The sequence below is a fragment of the Neolamprologus brichardi genome, chromosome 19 (assembly GCF_056152115.1).
Source record: "Neolamprologus brichardi isolate AB-2024 chromosome 19, ASM5615211v1, whole genome shotgun sequence".
NCBI classification, from domain to species: Eukaryota; Metazoa; Chordata; class Actinopteri; order Cichliformes; family Cichlidae; genus Neolamprologus; species Neolamprologus brichardi.
Window position 1 is genome coordinate 9734899 of NC_142122.1, and position 13666 is coordinate 9748564.

The window sequence follows — 13666 nt, forward strand, 5'->3', positions numbered from 1 at the left end:
CAGCTGCGAACCTCATCTTGTGAATCACGTGTGCGAGTTTAGTTGGTGCCATTTGGAGCCTTTGCATTAATGCATCAACTCTGCAGTGAATCTTAAAGACTTCCTCTGAGCAAGATTCAGTAAGAATTAGTGACTCTTGGGCTGCATTGTTATAGTCTGAGCTTTAATTTTGCAAAACAAGAGAAGAAAGACTAATTGCTTAATTCTATTAACGTAGCAGTTACAACTACAGTTTAATGTATTTACTGTTTGCACATAACCCTGTTACACATAAGCCTGTTGCTTATAATTAAATAATTGCCTGTGATGTTTCCTGATCAGGTTAGTCCACAAATTCCTGTAAACAAAGGGTTAAAGATTTGAAAATGACTCCAGTATTGGCATATAATGTTACTAGTCACCTTTTACATCCTTTTTTGCCTTATTGTTAGATAACAAAATGTGGCACATTGTACCCAGGTAACTACTGCTGTGTTACTTTGTATTTTCTCGTCTATTTTTAACATGTCTGATTGACTTTTGGAATCAAAATCATTCATGAATATAGATTAAAACAGTGTCCTTTAAAACACATGACAAACATTTGAATTTTACTGTGAAATTACCTTTGCATAGAGGCCAAACCATCTGATAAAATGTGTCATAACATTCGTTTGAAGCTGCAGGTTTTGCCATCAAACACATCAAGCGAGGTCTTTCTGTGCTTTTGAACTGATTTATGATCACCCCGCCTCAGCCATTTGTGTGAAAAATTTGGCCTTTCAACACAATATAATTTACAGGACTTCAGATACTACACCCCGCTTTGACCCACCTCCTCGTCCTCCTCGGTTTCACTCTTTGCTCTTGGGTGAGAACAACTGGAGGCTTCTATGAATAGGAGTCCTTGGCTTTGGGCTTGCACCAGCTGTGCTTGCTGTGGCTAAGACATGTTTCACAGAGGTCCTCCCCTTAATGCAAAGCTTACACAACAGAGCAACTTATGTAACGACTCGCTGTTGAACTTCACCTCACAGTTCAAAATCTTATCCAAATGGCAAGCATTTTATTTCTCTGCAAAACTGTAATGTCACAGAGCATTTCCTTCAGAAAAGCAGCAACTCGCTGTGTGCTAGAAAAGCAGCGAATGCAGAGTCTGTGTATTGACAGAGTCCCTCCACAGTATGGAATTGCAGAGAGCTATTATTAGATATAGCCTCTAACAAGCCAAAGATGAAGTTGAAGCTAACTAACTGCAGTGCAGCTGAGATCCATTATGCTGTATTCAGTATCTACAGGAGCGGCACTAAAATGGCTGATACTCAATGTGCAGTGAAGGTCAAGTCGTGAGCCTCTATAAATATAATGGTCTGTCCCTCAGGATGTTCCACACACTGCTTGGCATTTCCACTATCTAAAGCTACGCCGTGGCTCCACTGACCAGCTCAAATCTGCCACAAATCTGCATGTGATTGAATGCCACACATGCACCTGACTACTAGCGGGCCTTTAATTATATTAGTCCTAAATTAGAAGGGCAGGGAGGGGGGTTTATGAATGGAAGGAATGAGGTTTTCCTCTTGGCTCACTGTAGTGGCAGTCATATGGCAGCCTTAGATAAATGAAGGGGGGGGGGGCTAAACCCAGCAGGTTGAACAAACACAACAACATAAAACTAAAAACCTTCTCACAGAAGCCATTCAGAAAACTTCAACCGATTCACTTTTTTCATCAGCCGTCCACCGCTCCTTTGTCCGTCTCTTCAAGTCAGCCTCTCGAGCAGGCATGCTTATGCCATTATCACAGCAGTACCTGAAAATAATCTAACGTGATTGTGTGTTTCCATGGCAACCATGCCAACGTCTGTAACAGTTTCCCAGTTCCTGTCTACATATATAATTACTGCCTGCAGATTACAGAAGCAAGACTGCAGAAATGAGCCGGCAGTGTGTCGACCGCACAGTGAATCACGCAGCTTTCTGTGCTGATTGATAATAAAATGTACACGCAGTCCCAGTGAGCATGAAAAATAATAGTTTGAGAAACGGCAAAGATTTGGCTTTGTTGAAGTCTTGCCTTTACTTCAAAGGAATATGCAAATTCATTGCTGCCGGAAATGGAAAACAAGTGGGAGAAAGTCAAGATGGCAAAGTACAGTAACACGTCTGTTTTCAGTTAACTGAGTATCATTATTCAGTATTACAAGAAAAGTCCTTTTAATGTCTCTGACACCACTAACAACAAATAAGTCACATAAACCTAATGTACTATGCTCAAGTCAGTGCTCTACATCATTTTATTGCTGCTTTGTCTGGGATCATTGTCGAGTTTTTAGGACGTGGCCTCACATTGGACTCCAGAATCCTTTGGGAGGAATTCAAGATCCACTAAATGACCACACAGTCTCAGAACCTGGGCTGCAAAACAAGCTCAAATCATCTCCTGTCACCACCATTTGTGCTTGTATATTGCGTTTGATTTTCTCCAAACATGGCACCATGTGCATGCATTACAGCCAAACATCTCCACTTTGGTCTTGTCTTTCCAAAGAAAACTGTTCAGGAGGTCTTGTGGTTTGTTCGTATCCAGTGTTGCAATCCTAAGGTGTGCTGCTGTGTTCTTTTTAGAGAGTAGAGGCTTTTTCTAACTGTGATGGCCTTTAACATGCTGAGGCCTGTGGACTCTTTCTTTGTCACGCTACTGTATAGGCAAATAAACTCTACAATATGCAGTCAAACAGAACAAATACATCATTTTAAACAAGTAAGTTCTGATCCAGTTGACCAAACCGAGAAAATAATCCGCACTGCAGTCCTGCCTTTAAATGTCTAAGTTAATTTTTTTTGACATCTCAACAACTCAACATTTTTGCTACAAACTTTAAAGGTTTAAAGCCCGGGTTCTCCCAGAATGCAGAATATGTGTATTTCACTATTATTGAGCGTCTATCTGTGCACGCGTTTTGCATCCTTACATCTGTTTGTTGTGTTTAGGTGATCAGCTGCGATGTGCGCGTACCAGGCTGGGGATAGCCTGCTGAAATTAGGGTATGTGTGTGGGGTGGGGGGGTTGCACAGACGTGAGAAGAACCCCTTGCAAACCCCCCATCAGCACGTCATGGAACATTTGCAGAACAGGAACCTCCCACCTTAAAGGCGTGCAACAGAGAGCAGACACAACAGTGAGATCTGCCCTGCACCGGACTCTCTATCTCAGTTGACAAATTCTCCTGCAGCTGCTGTGGTTTCAGTGCAGAAAAAGAGCAAACACCAGCTTTGAAAGAAATTCTGCAGAGGCTTACCGGTCAGTGTGCAACATGAAAATAACTTCACTGCTGCTGCATTTTTCAGAGCCAGAAGAGGATGTGTTGTTTTCCTGGGTCATCTGTGCACAGCGGGGGTGCATAGATCTGTTTTGCACCGTCAGACTGCTTAAAATGTCCCAGGCGGCTAGGGCGTTACACATGTTGACACAAGGGGGCGCCAAAGGGAGGCAACAAATGAGAACAAGTCAGTGTAATAAAGGTTGATTTTATTGAAACATTTATTAAAAATGAATCAAACCGATCAGTGCAACAGGCTTATCAAACTTCCCACAAAGCACATCTCAAAGAAAAGGAGCAATTTCACAGTGTTTAATGTCACTGGTCCCAAAATTACAGAAAGTGGCCTGGGTTTCTGGGTGAGAAACTAAAGGAAAACCGTGGTGTTCTGTGTAAAAATGTCAAGCAGGCCCAGCTGAAACTCTATCAAGATAGCAAGAAAAAAAGGCGTTACAAGTGAAAAGGGATTCATTAGGAACAATGAGTAAAGCAATATTGGCATTTACAGATAAAGAAAAGTTTACTAAATGGAATTGGAAACTGTGGTCAACACCGCACATTTGTTGACTCCGATGCTTGTGCATTAGTGCGATTTGTACGGCATAAACAGAGGAGGAACTCTTCCTCGGGCTACTGAGGATGTCAGTGCAGGGCATCGTCTCACCCCGCAGCAACAGTCGGTCAGCAATTACATGAAGAGGGATGTTACACTGGAGCTGCAGGGCATAGCCCCAGTATTACAAAGATGATTGCACATTTCAGAGCCAGGGGTGTTTCGAGACAATCTGTGGCAAGATCTGAAAACTGCTGTTCACAAATGCTGTCCATCTAATCTGACTGAGCTGGAGCTGTTTGCAAAGAAGAATGGGCAAAGATTTCAGTCTCTAGATGTGCAAAGCTGGTAGAGACATACCCTAAAACAGCAATCCCCAACCTTTTTTGCGCCACGGACCGGTTTATGCCCGACAATATTTTCACGGACCGGCCTTTAAGGTGTCGCGGAAAAATAAAACAAAATAAAACTAGCACCGGTGCCGAAAAAAAGAAGATTTATTCATAACACACGTGAAAAGACCCAGGAAAACCGAGTTAATGATAAAAACGATAACAAAATAACGCTGAAAACCGATTAACACCCTGAAAACCATACATTTCACGCCTGAGCCTCAACCGGTACCAAACAACTCACGGACCGGTACCGGTCTGAGGCCCGGGGGTTGGGGACCGCTGCCCTAAAAGACTGGCAGCTGTAATTGCAGCAAAAGGTGGTTCTACAAAGTATTGACTCAGGGGGGGTGAATAATTACGCACACCCCACTTTTCAGTTATTTATTTGTAAAAAATGTTTGGAATCATGTATGATTTTTGTTCCACTTCTCATGTGTACACCACTTTGTGTTGGTCTTTCATGTGGAATTCCAATAAAATTGATTGTTTGTGGCTGTAATGTGACAAAATGTGGAAAAGTTAAAGGGGGCCAAATACTTTTGCAAGCCACTGTATAATCCTTCCTTTCTGCTCCATCAGTTCCTCTTCAAGTGATGTAATTTTCCTTTAAGTGGCACCAGTCAGCTTCAGTGTCCAGGCCCACTGGCATGGCATCTGGCTAAAGGAGAGCTGGGGCAGGTAAACCTGCAGCCCATTGGGCTTTACAGGCTCCCACTTCAGAGGGCCATAACCAAGAAGCACCACCTTTTTTGTTAAACAAAAGGAAGTTATGAATAAAGTTCAGATCTCACACAAGGTTCTGCATTTTATTGCCATGTACACTAATACCAGTTTAAATATAAGAAGCTGGCATCGCAACATTATTAGGTATTGAGTCAGTCTTACCTGAGTTTGCCCAGTAACCACTGGCTCATTCAGAATCACTGATCCATTATTTGGCCACTTGAGTAAGATGGAAAAGATGTTTTTTTCCTGGGGTCTGAACGTGTACCTGTTGAAGATCAGACCCATTAATTACCTCTGATTTTATCTATCTATATATTTTTTTCTATAACTTTCTATGTCTTTCTATAGGTAAATATCAATGTAGCCTTATAAAAAAAAAAGTTGTGGACCCACCACAGATCTGGAGTGAGGCTGTCATTCTGAGCTCGCCATGCTGTCGTGTTATAGATGGCCTCCCCATTGACCTTCAGCCACTGACCAATCTGCCTCAGACGCTCCTCAAAGATTGGAGCGATTCTTCCATCGTGTGTGGGGCCAATATTCATCAGCAGGTTTCCTCCACAGGACACAGTCTCTACCAGTGTCTGAAACACACACACATGGACACATATTAAAGTGGACATGTCTGGAAATTATTACAAGCGAATTTTGACACATAAACATGAACAAACAAAGCCACAAGAAGGGCTCCAGATCAGCGTTTCCAAACGAACTTCAATCTAACGTGACCGCCCCGTTGTCTGGGTCTGTAGGCGTGTTTTAAAGTAAAACAGAGGAGAATCCTAACATTTTAACCACAGAATGGCATCACTGCTCAGCTGGCTCACCTTGGCTTGCAGAGCGACCCTCGGGCTATAGTTTCTAACTTAATTCTCTAGTGCCGCTGACTCAGGTTGAACTCCCATATATTTATCTCTATCCCATTTTCTTTCCTCTTTAATGCCACTCACTCATGTGATGATATTTTGTCATTCTTCTTGTTGATTTTTTTTTATTGATTTTACTGTTTTTTATCTTTTTGTAAATTACACATACGAGTCTTGCATTTTTGCATCTTTTTAACTTGTTGATTTAACTCTGGTGGGTTTACATTTTTAAGTGTATTCATGGTATGTTTTTTGTAAGTGATGGCTGCTAGTAACAAAATGCCTAAAGATACAATTTAAAATTGCAGAGTCGTAGGAAATGTGTTGAAAAGAGTAAAGAAGCATTAGCTAAATTTCCCAATGACTCATTTAATCACAGTGGATCTGTTTTAGTTTAGAGGTGAATACGATTTTCAGCTCTCACCGACACAAGCTGATCGACGGTGAGGTAATCGCTGAGAGGAGCGTTACGTCTGTAACCCCAGGACTTTTTGTCAATGGTCATGCAGTTTTCCCATTTGTGCTTGAGCAGGTGTCCTGGCTGGTAGCGATCAGAACAGGTGTAATATCCACCGTGTGTGCAGATGGAGCCATTGCCCCACCGATCATTCGTCACCACCGTGTCACGTACTGGACTGTTGAGAAGATTTCAGTCAGCTCAGTTTTTATATCCATGATGGGAAAAAAGCTAAAAATAATGCACATTTTGCAAGTTTACCTGTCATTATAGAGCCAAGCTAAGAAACCAGTGCTGTTCCAGTACTTATCAGGCGCGTCTCCATCTCCATCAGACCACAGCACCTCTGGTTTGTACTTGACAACAAGCTCGTAAAGCTCAGGCAGAGTTTTACTGGTAGGAAAGTAGTTTGTAGTGAAGACATTGGCAGCGTCCAGCTCAAAGAGCGGGTTAAACCATTCGAAGAGGGAGTGATACAACCCTACACGAATGTCACCGTTATTGCGAAGAGCTGTCACCACTTCATCCACCAGGTCTCTCTGTGGTCCAATATCCACCGCATTCCAGTTCCAGGAGTTCTTTGAACCCCAGAGTGTGAAACCTGAGAAATACACCAACAAAACAGAACATCTCTTGTGTGGTTGAAGGACAGTCATACATCGCTGACACCAATACTGACATCAGACTACTTCTTCAGAAAAAAAAAAGAACACTGTAGCTGGTATATATAAACACAGCGATGCACAAAAATGTGGTGTACCTTCATGGTGTTTTGTGGTCAGAACGATGTACTTTGCTCCCGATGAGGCGAAGATGTCGGTCCATTCTTTGGCATCAAAGAACTCAGCAGTGAACAGCGGTGCAAAGTCCTGATACTTGAAGTCTGGGGGATAATTCCTCTGCATGAAGTCCACATATGGCTTTTGCTTTTGCTTTTGCCAGTACCACCTGTGTAACAAATAAAATGCAAAATGTGTCATCACTGTAAAAACTTGTAAAACTGTAAAACTTTTAATCTGTACGGCCACTGTTGCCATGATGTAAAACATATGGGATCTGCAACTTCGGACAGGATAGATGGCGGGTTCCTGGATAAGTCCGAAGTCGGAATTTCCAATGAATGAGTTGTTCCCTAGATTTCACAGACCCTCTTGCCCTCACTGATTGTCTGCAAAAGTTTAAATGATCTGGTAATGTCAAAAGAAGAACTCACCAGAACCATTCGCTGCCAAAGCTCGGGACAGAAAAGACACCCCAGTGTATGAAGATGCCGAACTTTGCCTGGTCATACCATTCTGGCAGCGGTCTGGAGTCGATGGACTTCCAGTTGGGTTCGTATTTGGCATTATTGGCCCCGATCTGCAGGATCAATAAAAGCAAAGGAAAGGCTGCTAAAGCTCCCATTTCAGTGCCGCACACAGATCCGACTTCACTCTTTAGACGTCATATGACTGTGAGTAAAGTTGCGGAACTGACACTGGCAGGAGAGAAAAAACAAGGAAGTAAAAACGACTGGTTTACCTTGAAGAACCAGGTAAGTTTGATTTCTTTCCGTTTACTTCCCGCCATAGTTCAACCAATAATTTCTAACAGAGCACCGCCCTCTCGAGCTGCGCTGTGTCATCGATCTCGCGCACTGACGAGCCCACACGTGCACATGCGCAGTCGGATTTTATTGGAGGAAGCGGGTTTGTTTTGATTTTGAGAGCTAAACAACGTCCACATGCACGGCTACGTTGACTGCCACTGTCACATCTCTGCGGGGGATTTTGACAAGGTATTAACGCTAGTTTACGGACTGAAAATTCATTTTTTATCTTTAGCAACCTTAATTTAACCTTTCCACGTTTTTTTTTCGCCAGGATGTAGAAGAGGTGATCGAAAATTCAAAAAAGGTGAGATCCTCGTGAGTAAAAGCTGAAAGTTAGTCAGATATTTGTTGTTTTAAAGATAATTTCTGGTTGTTTTTACTCTTGTCCAGGCTGGCTTGTTGGCGTTATTAGCTGTGGCCGAGCATTCAAGGGAATTTGAGAAGATTATAGAGTTGTCACAGAGGTACCCAGCACTGTTTAAATGATGATGTATCTGTACTGTGTAGGTCGCGGTTTTGTAATTTCCTGCTGTAATTTTCTCCAGGTTTCCAGGTTTCATTTTCCCCTGCTTAGGAGTTCACCCCGTTCAAGAAGTATCCCCCGAGCAGCAGAGGGGTGCTTGCCTTCAGGTAGTTTAAAATCTTTTTCCACCCATGCTGTTAACATAAGCTAGGGGTGTCACAACTACCTCTTGAAAACAGAAATCTTCTTGGATTTGAGAATTTATAGTGCATCATATCATAGAAATGACACCAGTGAAGGTTACGAATGACCTTCTTATGGCCTCTGAGAGTGGACCCAGTCCTTGTGCTTGTCTTGGTACTCAGTGCAGCATTCAGTACCACTGATCGAAACATTTTACTTCAGAGATAAGAATACAGCTGTGGCCATTAAAGGAAATACACTGCCCAAGTTTGAATTGTATCTGTTTGTTCATGTAAACAGGGAGTCTTTACACGCAAACGTTAGTCATGGAGTTCCACAGAGTTCTGTGCTGGGACCAATACTTCTTACATTGTAAATGCTTCACTTAGGCAGTTATATTAGAAAACACTGCATGCATTTTCATTATTTTGTAGCTGATACCCTGCTATATTTATCTATGAAGCCAGATGACAAAAATTAATTAGTTAAACTACAGGAATGATTTCAAGACATAAAGGCCTGAATGAGCTCTAATATCCTGCTTCTAAATTCAGATAAAACTGAGGTTATTATATTCAGCTGTAAATATCAGAGAAACATGGGGTCTAACCAAATTCCTAGTATGGATAGAATTACTTTGGCTTCCAGTAGCACTACGAGGAATCTTGAAGTGCCTTACAAATATGTAAGATTGTTCCCTTTTATCTGTGTAGTGTCTAAAAGTAGGAACATCCTGTCTCAGAGTGATGCTGAAAAAATAGTTCATGATTTTATTACTGCAAGGGTGAACTATTGTAAGTTATTATCAGGCTGTTTTTGAACTTCTCTGAAAAGCCTTCATTTGATACAAAACACTGCAGCAAGAGTACTAATGGGGGATGAGAAAGATGGCTCATATTTCTTTATTCACCAGAAGGCCACAAACACAACAGCCAGCTGATCCGAACAGCCATGTAGAGCGTAAACAAGTATTGTTGTATTGTGGCTTTATGAAAATATAACATCCATCTAGCCACCCATCTTCATCTGCTTATCAAATTGATGGTCACGATGTGCTGGACTGTATTCCAGCTATTTTAGAAAGATGGGGTACACTCTGACAGGTCACCAGTGTGTCTCATTATTAGTGCTTCAGTCTGATCTTAAAAAAATCAATTGTGGTACTCAGTGGTGGAAAAAAACAGCAGCGCTTCTTTCCTGAAATAGTGTGGATGATTCATTCTTTCTGCAATTTTGCAGTAAATGGTAAATGGCCTGTATTTGTATAGCGCTTTACTAGTCCCTAATCCACCCATTCACACACACTGGTGATGGCAAGCTATATTGTAGCCACAGCCACCTGGGGCGCACTGACAGAGGCGAGGCTGCCAGACACTGGCGCCACCGGGCCCTCTGACCACCACCAGTAGGCAACGGGTGAAGTGTCTTGCCCAAGGACACAACGACCGAGACTGTCCAAGCCGGGGCTCGAACCGGCAACCTTCCAATTACAAGGCAAACTCCCAACTCTTGAGCCACGATCGCCCACAATGACTAATAGGCTCATTAAAGTCTCGCTTCGTTTCACTAAGAACTGCAGATTGTAAGTACAACTGTCATACAAGAATGGATAGACAGTTAATTTGTCTGTGTTTCTCTTCCTCCACCACAGCTGTAGTTTTCTCAGAAAACAGTAAAAACATTGTAATTTTTACTGCTTGTAAATTTAAAAAATTGGATGAATTATTTCTGGTTTATGCAGTTAGATTCAGGAGTGTGTTCTGTGTGTTTTACAGGATCTGGATGCTGCTTTGCCTATCATAGAGAAATACAAAGACCAACTTGTTGCCATTGGGGAGGTAAAGATTGAGCATCTTTGATTCACCTTCATTGGTTTTCTTTATTAACTACAATGATATTACAGCTTGTTTGCCATTGTAGGTTGGTTTGGATTTTACACCCCGATATGTCAGAAGCGACACCGATAAGGAGAATCAAAGGCTGGTCCTGATTCGTCAAGCACAGATAGCCAAGGAGCTGGACCTCCCTCTGTGAGTCTTATTATTAAGGCTATTCTCTGAAATTCATGTGGTACATTTATTAGCATTTTTTAAGCAAAGACTAATTAAGAGCTTTCCTGGGAGGTGTAGCAATATATACAGTACAAATATTAATGTGTATTGTTTTTGGGTTGGGTTTTTTTTTTTTGTTGTTGTTTTTAATAGAAGAAGAGTCTTTCAGCCACTCCCTTATTCAGAAAGGGTCTGCACAGTAGATAGCTTTGCATATTTGATTTGGTAGATATTAATGCCAGATTCCCTTCGCAACACAACCCTAAATGGATCTGTGTCTCCTCCTGGTATCAAAACAGGGACGATCCATACATTGGGCAAATGTGTAAACTACAATTAAAGTGTGAAAACCTAAATAAGACAGAGAAGAACTCCATAAGAAAACAAACATTTGCAGAAATTAAAGCGATCAAAATCTAAGGTTTATGAGACAAGGACCGCCACAGTATATTACAGAATCCTTCTATAATACATTGTGTTTGATCATTTGTTTTCTTTTATTTTTGGCTTTAGAAATGTTCATTCAAGGTCTGCAGGAAGACCCACCATCCAGCTCCTGAAGGAGCAAGGTGAACACCTAAGTTTATTCTGTCTGTTTGCATGTGAGTGAACAGTTTTCTTGAGTGTTTGACAAATAAACTGCAGTTCCTTTGTATTGCCACTAGGTGTCAGAAAAGTCCTTCTTCATGCTTTTGATGGGAAACCGTCTGTTGCTATGGAGGGAGTGAAGGCCGGCTATTTCTTCTCTATCCCTCCATCCATAATAAGGAGTGAGCAGGTACAGCCGAGCATGCAGTCAGCTTATCTGTCATTTGTGTGTAAACAGACCAAACTAGTTTATTTAATTGACACAGGTAACAGTTGTATGTGAGTATTTACACTCCCCACACGGCACTGGCATGTTGACTTTGTTTTCATTGGTTGACTTTATCACATTGAGCATTAATGATTTATGGTGATCTGTGTGTGTATTTTCCACCAAGAAGCAGAAACTTGTGAAACAGCTGCCGTTAGAGAACATCTGTCTAGAAACTGATTCTCCAGCTCTCGGCCCAGAAAAACAGGTTGAGTATTTAAATATTTCTTATATTATCTTTGTTTGGGAGGAGTAATTTAATATTTTCTTTATGTATTACAAAGAAAATTGTATAATAAATGTTCTAGTTTCTAGATAAGATAGATAAGATAAGATAGATAAGATACCTTTATTAGTCCCACAAGGGGAAATTTCATGAAATTTCCCTTTAATTACAACTAGTTTGTTGTAATTAATATAGTTGATAATATGATAACTATAAGAATCAATACAACAATTGTCCCTTGTCCTGACTGCAGGTGAGAAATGAGCCAAAAAACATCTGTGTGTCTGCCGAGTACATCAGTAAGATCAAAGGAGTGTCGCTGGAGAAGGTGATGGAGGTGACGACACAAAACGCTCTCCAACTCTTTCCGAAGCTGAAGGCTGCCATCAGACCTTGACAGAGAGCACGAAGAATAGTTTATCTATCAAAAAAGGATTTGCCAAGGAAAAATTATATATATGATGGAAACAAAATGGCCTACGGTGTAAAAAGCAAAACAAAAACATGAGAAAATAAAGACGAGTTTACAAACTCGCATCCAAGTTGTGCTTTTTTTGTGCATTTGACACATCTGAAATTCCTGCCACTGACATCCTGCATGCCAGTTTTATATCCCAGCACAAGCAGAGCAGTAGCAGTTATTTCCTTGATCACTTTTTCAAATTAAAAGGCAATTCATTGTTAACTTCATGACAGCTGATGCTACCACACTCTGATGGCAAACTTCACAGCTGCATGGGGGTAGTGTTGCCTTCACGTGCACCTCATAATTTTCAGCATTTTCACTTTTGAGCTCTGAAGTTGTTGTTTTTTAAACCACTTATGAAACTAAATTTCATTCTTGGTTTTTTACAAAAGAACAAATTGAACTCAGTGGTCAGTTTACACTAGTGGTACACTAAGCTAGTTTAATACCACAAGACTGTAATCAATTCTGCTTTCAGACTAAATAATAGAATTATGTCTGCTGCTTTTGTGTTTGCACATCTTAGATTTAGGAAATCAGTGAATTGATTTGATTTGTTTGAGTTGTGAGATAGATAAGATTCAGCTGAGTTGTACTGACATGCCATCTGGAGAAACTAGTTCAGGGCTATCTCTAGCAGATTAGATCTCTGTAATGGACTTTTGTCCAGTCTTTCTAAGACAGTGATAAAAAAAGCTTCAACTTATCCAGAACGCAGCTGCTAGAGTCTTAAAGACTAAAAGAGCTAAATGTAATCCAGCCAAGCAGTTCTCAGATTACTGCACAGGTTCATTTTGTCTGCCAGAGAATACATTCTAAAAATATTATTGCTTATTCATAAACTTTTAAATGCTTTTACCCACAGTATATTGTAGATATGCTGATCTCAGACTGGCAGATTCTGAGTTACTCTAAAATGAAACTGAATACCTTTCAAGTAAAGTTTCTTTACCTTCTATCAAACTTTAAGAAAACATTGTATTGCATCATGATTAAATGATATAAAAAAACATTCCTTTTGTCTATGTTGAAATTAGAGGCATTTCCAGATTTAAAAAAAAAAAAAGGGGGGGGGGGGGGGGTCATGGGGGACCACGAGGCGCAGAGGCAGATGTGCATTGTGTTCCCCTGTGTTCTGAAATACAATTTCAGGCTCATGTGCATATCATGTGTCCTATCACAGATTTTTTTGGGTAAAAAGTGGTGTTGGACAAGAATTTCAAGACACTTATTTTGGGAAAGTAGAAAAGGCATTTATACCTTAACTGCTGACAGGTTGTATATTTAAAATATATTTAAAGCATCTACAGTAAATGTACTCATCATGTGGGATGAAACTTTTCAGAATCATATAACCAAGCATGATGTTATTGTATCATAATTATTGACTTGTTTATATGTATATCTCTTTAATGTCAGGGATGCTACTACTTTTAATTGCTTATCTAATGTTCAGTAGCTCAATTAATAATAAAAGCTGCTTTAAGCTACTCCCTTTTTCCCAAGTGGCACCACAACGGATTGCTCTGCAT

At 40.8% G+C, this 13666-nt stretch overlaps 2 protein-coding genes across 3 annotated transcripts; one reads left to right on the plus strand and one right to left on the minus strand.

The window, feature by feature from the left end:
- Positions 1 to 3493: 3493 nt before the first annotated feature.
- On the minus strand, positions 3494 to 7805 carry fuca2 (alpha-L-fucosidase 2). Its single transcript, XM_006798671.3, has 7 exons — positions 7512 to 7805; positions 7059 to 7246; positions 6560 to 6899; positions 6266 to 6476; positions 5369 to 5559; positions 5135 to 5240; positions 3494 to 4993 (listed from the first exon to the last, which is right to left on the minus strand). Exons 1-7 carry the CDS (start codon positions 7700 to 7702, stop codon positions 4856 to 4858), a joined length of 1365 nt encoding a protein of 454 aa, XP_006798734.2. The 5' UTR covers positions 7703 to 7805; the 3' UTR covers positions 3494 to 4855.
- A 157-nt stretch (positions 7806 to 7962) lies between these two features.
- On the plus strand, positions 7963 to 12338 carry tatdn3l (TatD DNase domain containing 3, like). 2 transcript variants are annotated; one of them, XM_006798672.3, is made up of 10 exons: positions 7963 to 8075; positions 8161 to 8193; positions 8280 to 8353; positions 8435 to 8519; positions 10311 to 10373; positions 10456 to 10565; positions 11100 to 11155; positions 11252 to 11364; positions 11570 to 11650; positions 11922 to 12338. In XM_006798672.3, exons 1-10 carry the CDS (start codon positions 8022 to 8024, stop codon positions 12063 to 12065), a joined length of 813 nt encoding a protein of 270 aa, XP_006798735.1. In that variant the 5' UTR covers positions 7963 to 8021; the 3' UTR covers positions 12066 to 12338. The 2 variants fall into 2 exon arrangements, with proteins under 2 accessions (XP_006798735.1, XP_006798736.1); XM_006798673.3 differs by having other exon boundaries at positions 11573 to 11650.
- Positions 12339 to 13666: the final 1328 nt, after the last annotated feature.

Bases quoted from the DNA above. Each gene is read 5' to 3' on its own strand.
- fuca2 (XM_006798671.3), bottom strand. From the start codon at position 7,702: ATGGGAGCTTTAGCAGCCTTTCCTTTGCTTTTATTGATCCTGCAGATC. The intron at 6,900-7,058 runs GTACACCACATT...TGTATTTCTCAG, and splicing joins GACCACAAAACACCATGAAG to GTTTCACACTCTGGGGTTCA. The intron at 4,994-5,134 runs GTAAGACTGACT...TTAACAAAAAAG, and splicing joins TGGTTACTGGGCAAACTCAG to GTGGTGCTTCTTGGTTATGG.
- tatdn3l (XM_006798672.3), top strand. From the start codon at position 8,022: ATGCACGGCTACGTTGACTGCCACTGTCACATCTCTGCGGGGGATTTT. The intron at 10,566-11,099 runs GTGAGTCTTATT...TTTTGGCTTTAG, and splicing joins AAGGAGCTGGACCTCCCTCT to AAATGTTCATTCAAGGTCTG. The intron at 11,365-11,569 runs GTACAGCCGAGC...TTTTCCACCAAG, and splicing joins CCATAATAAGGAGTGAGCAG to AAGCAGAAACTTGTGAAACA.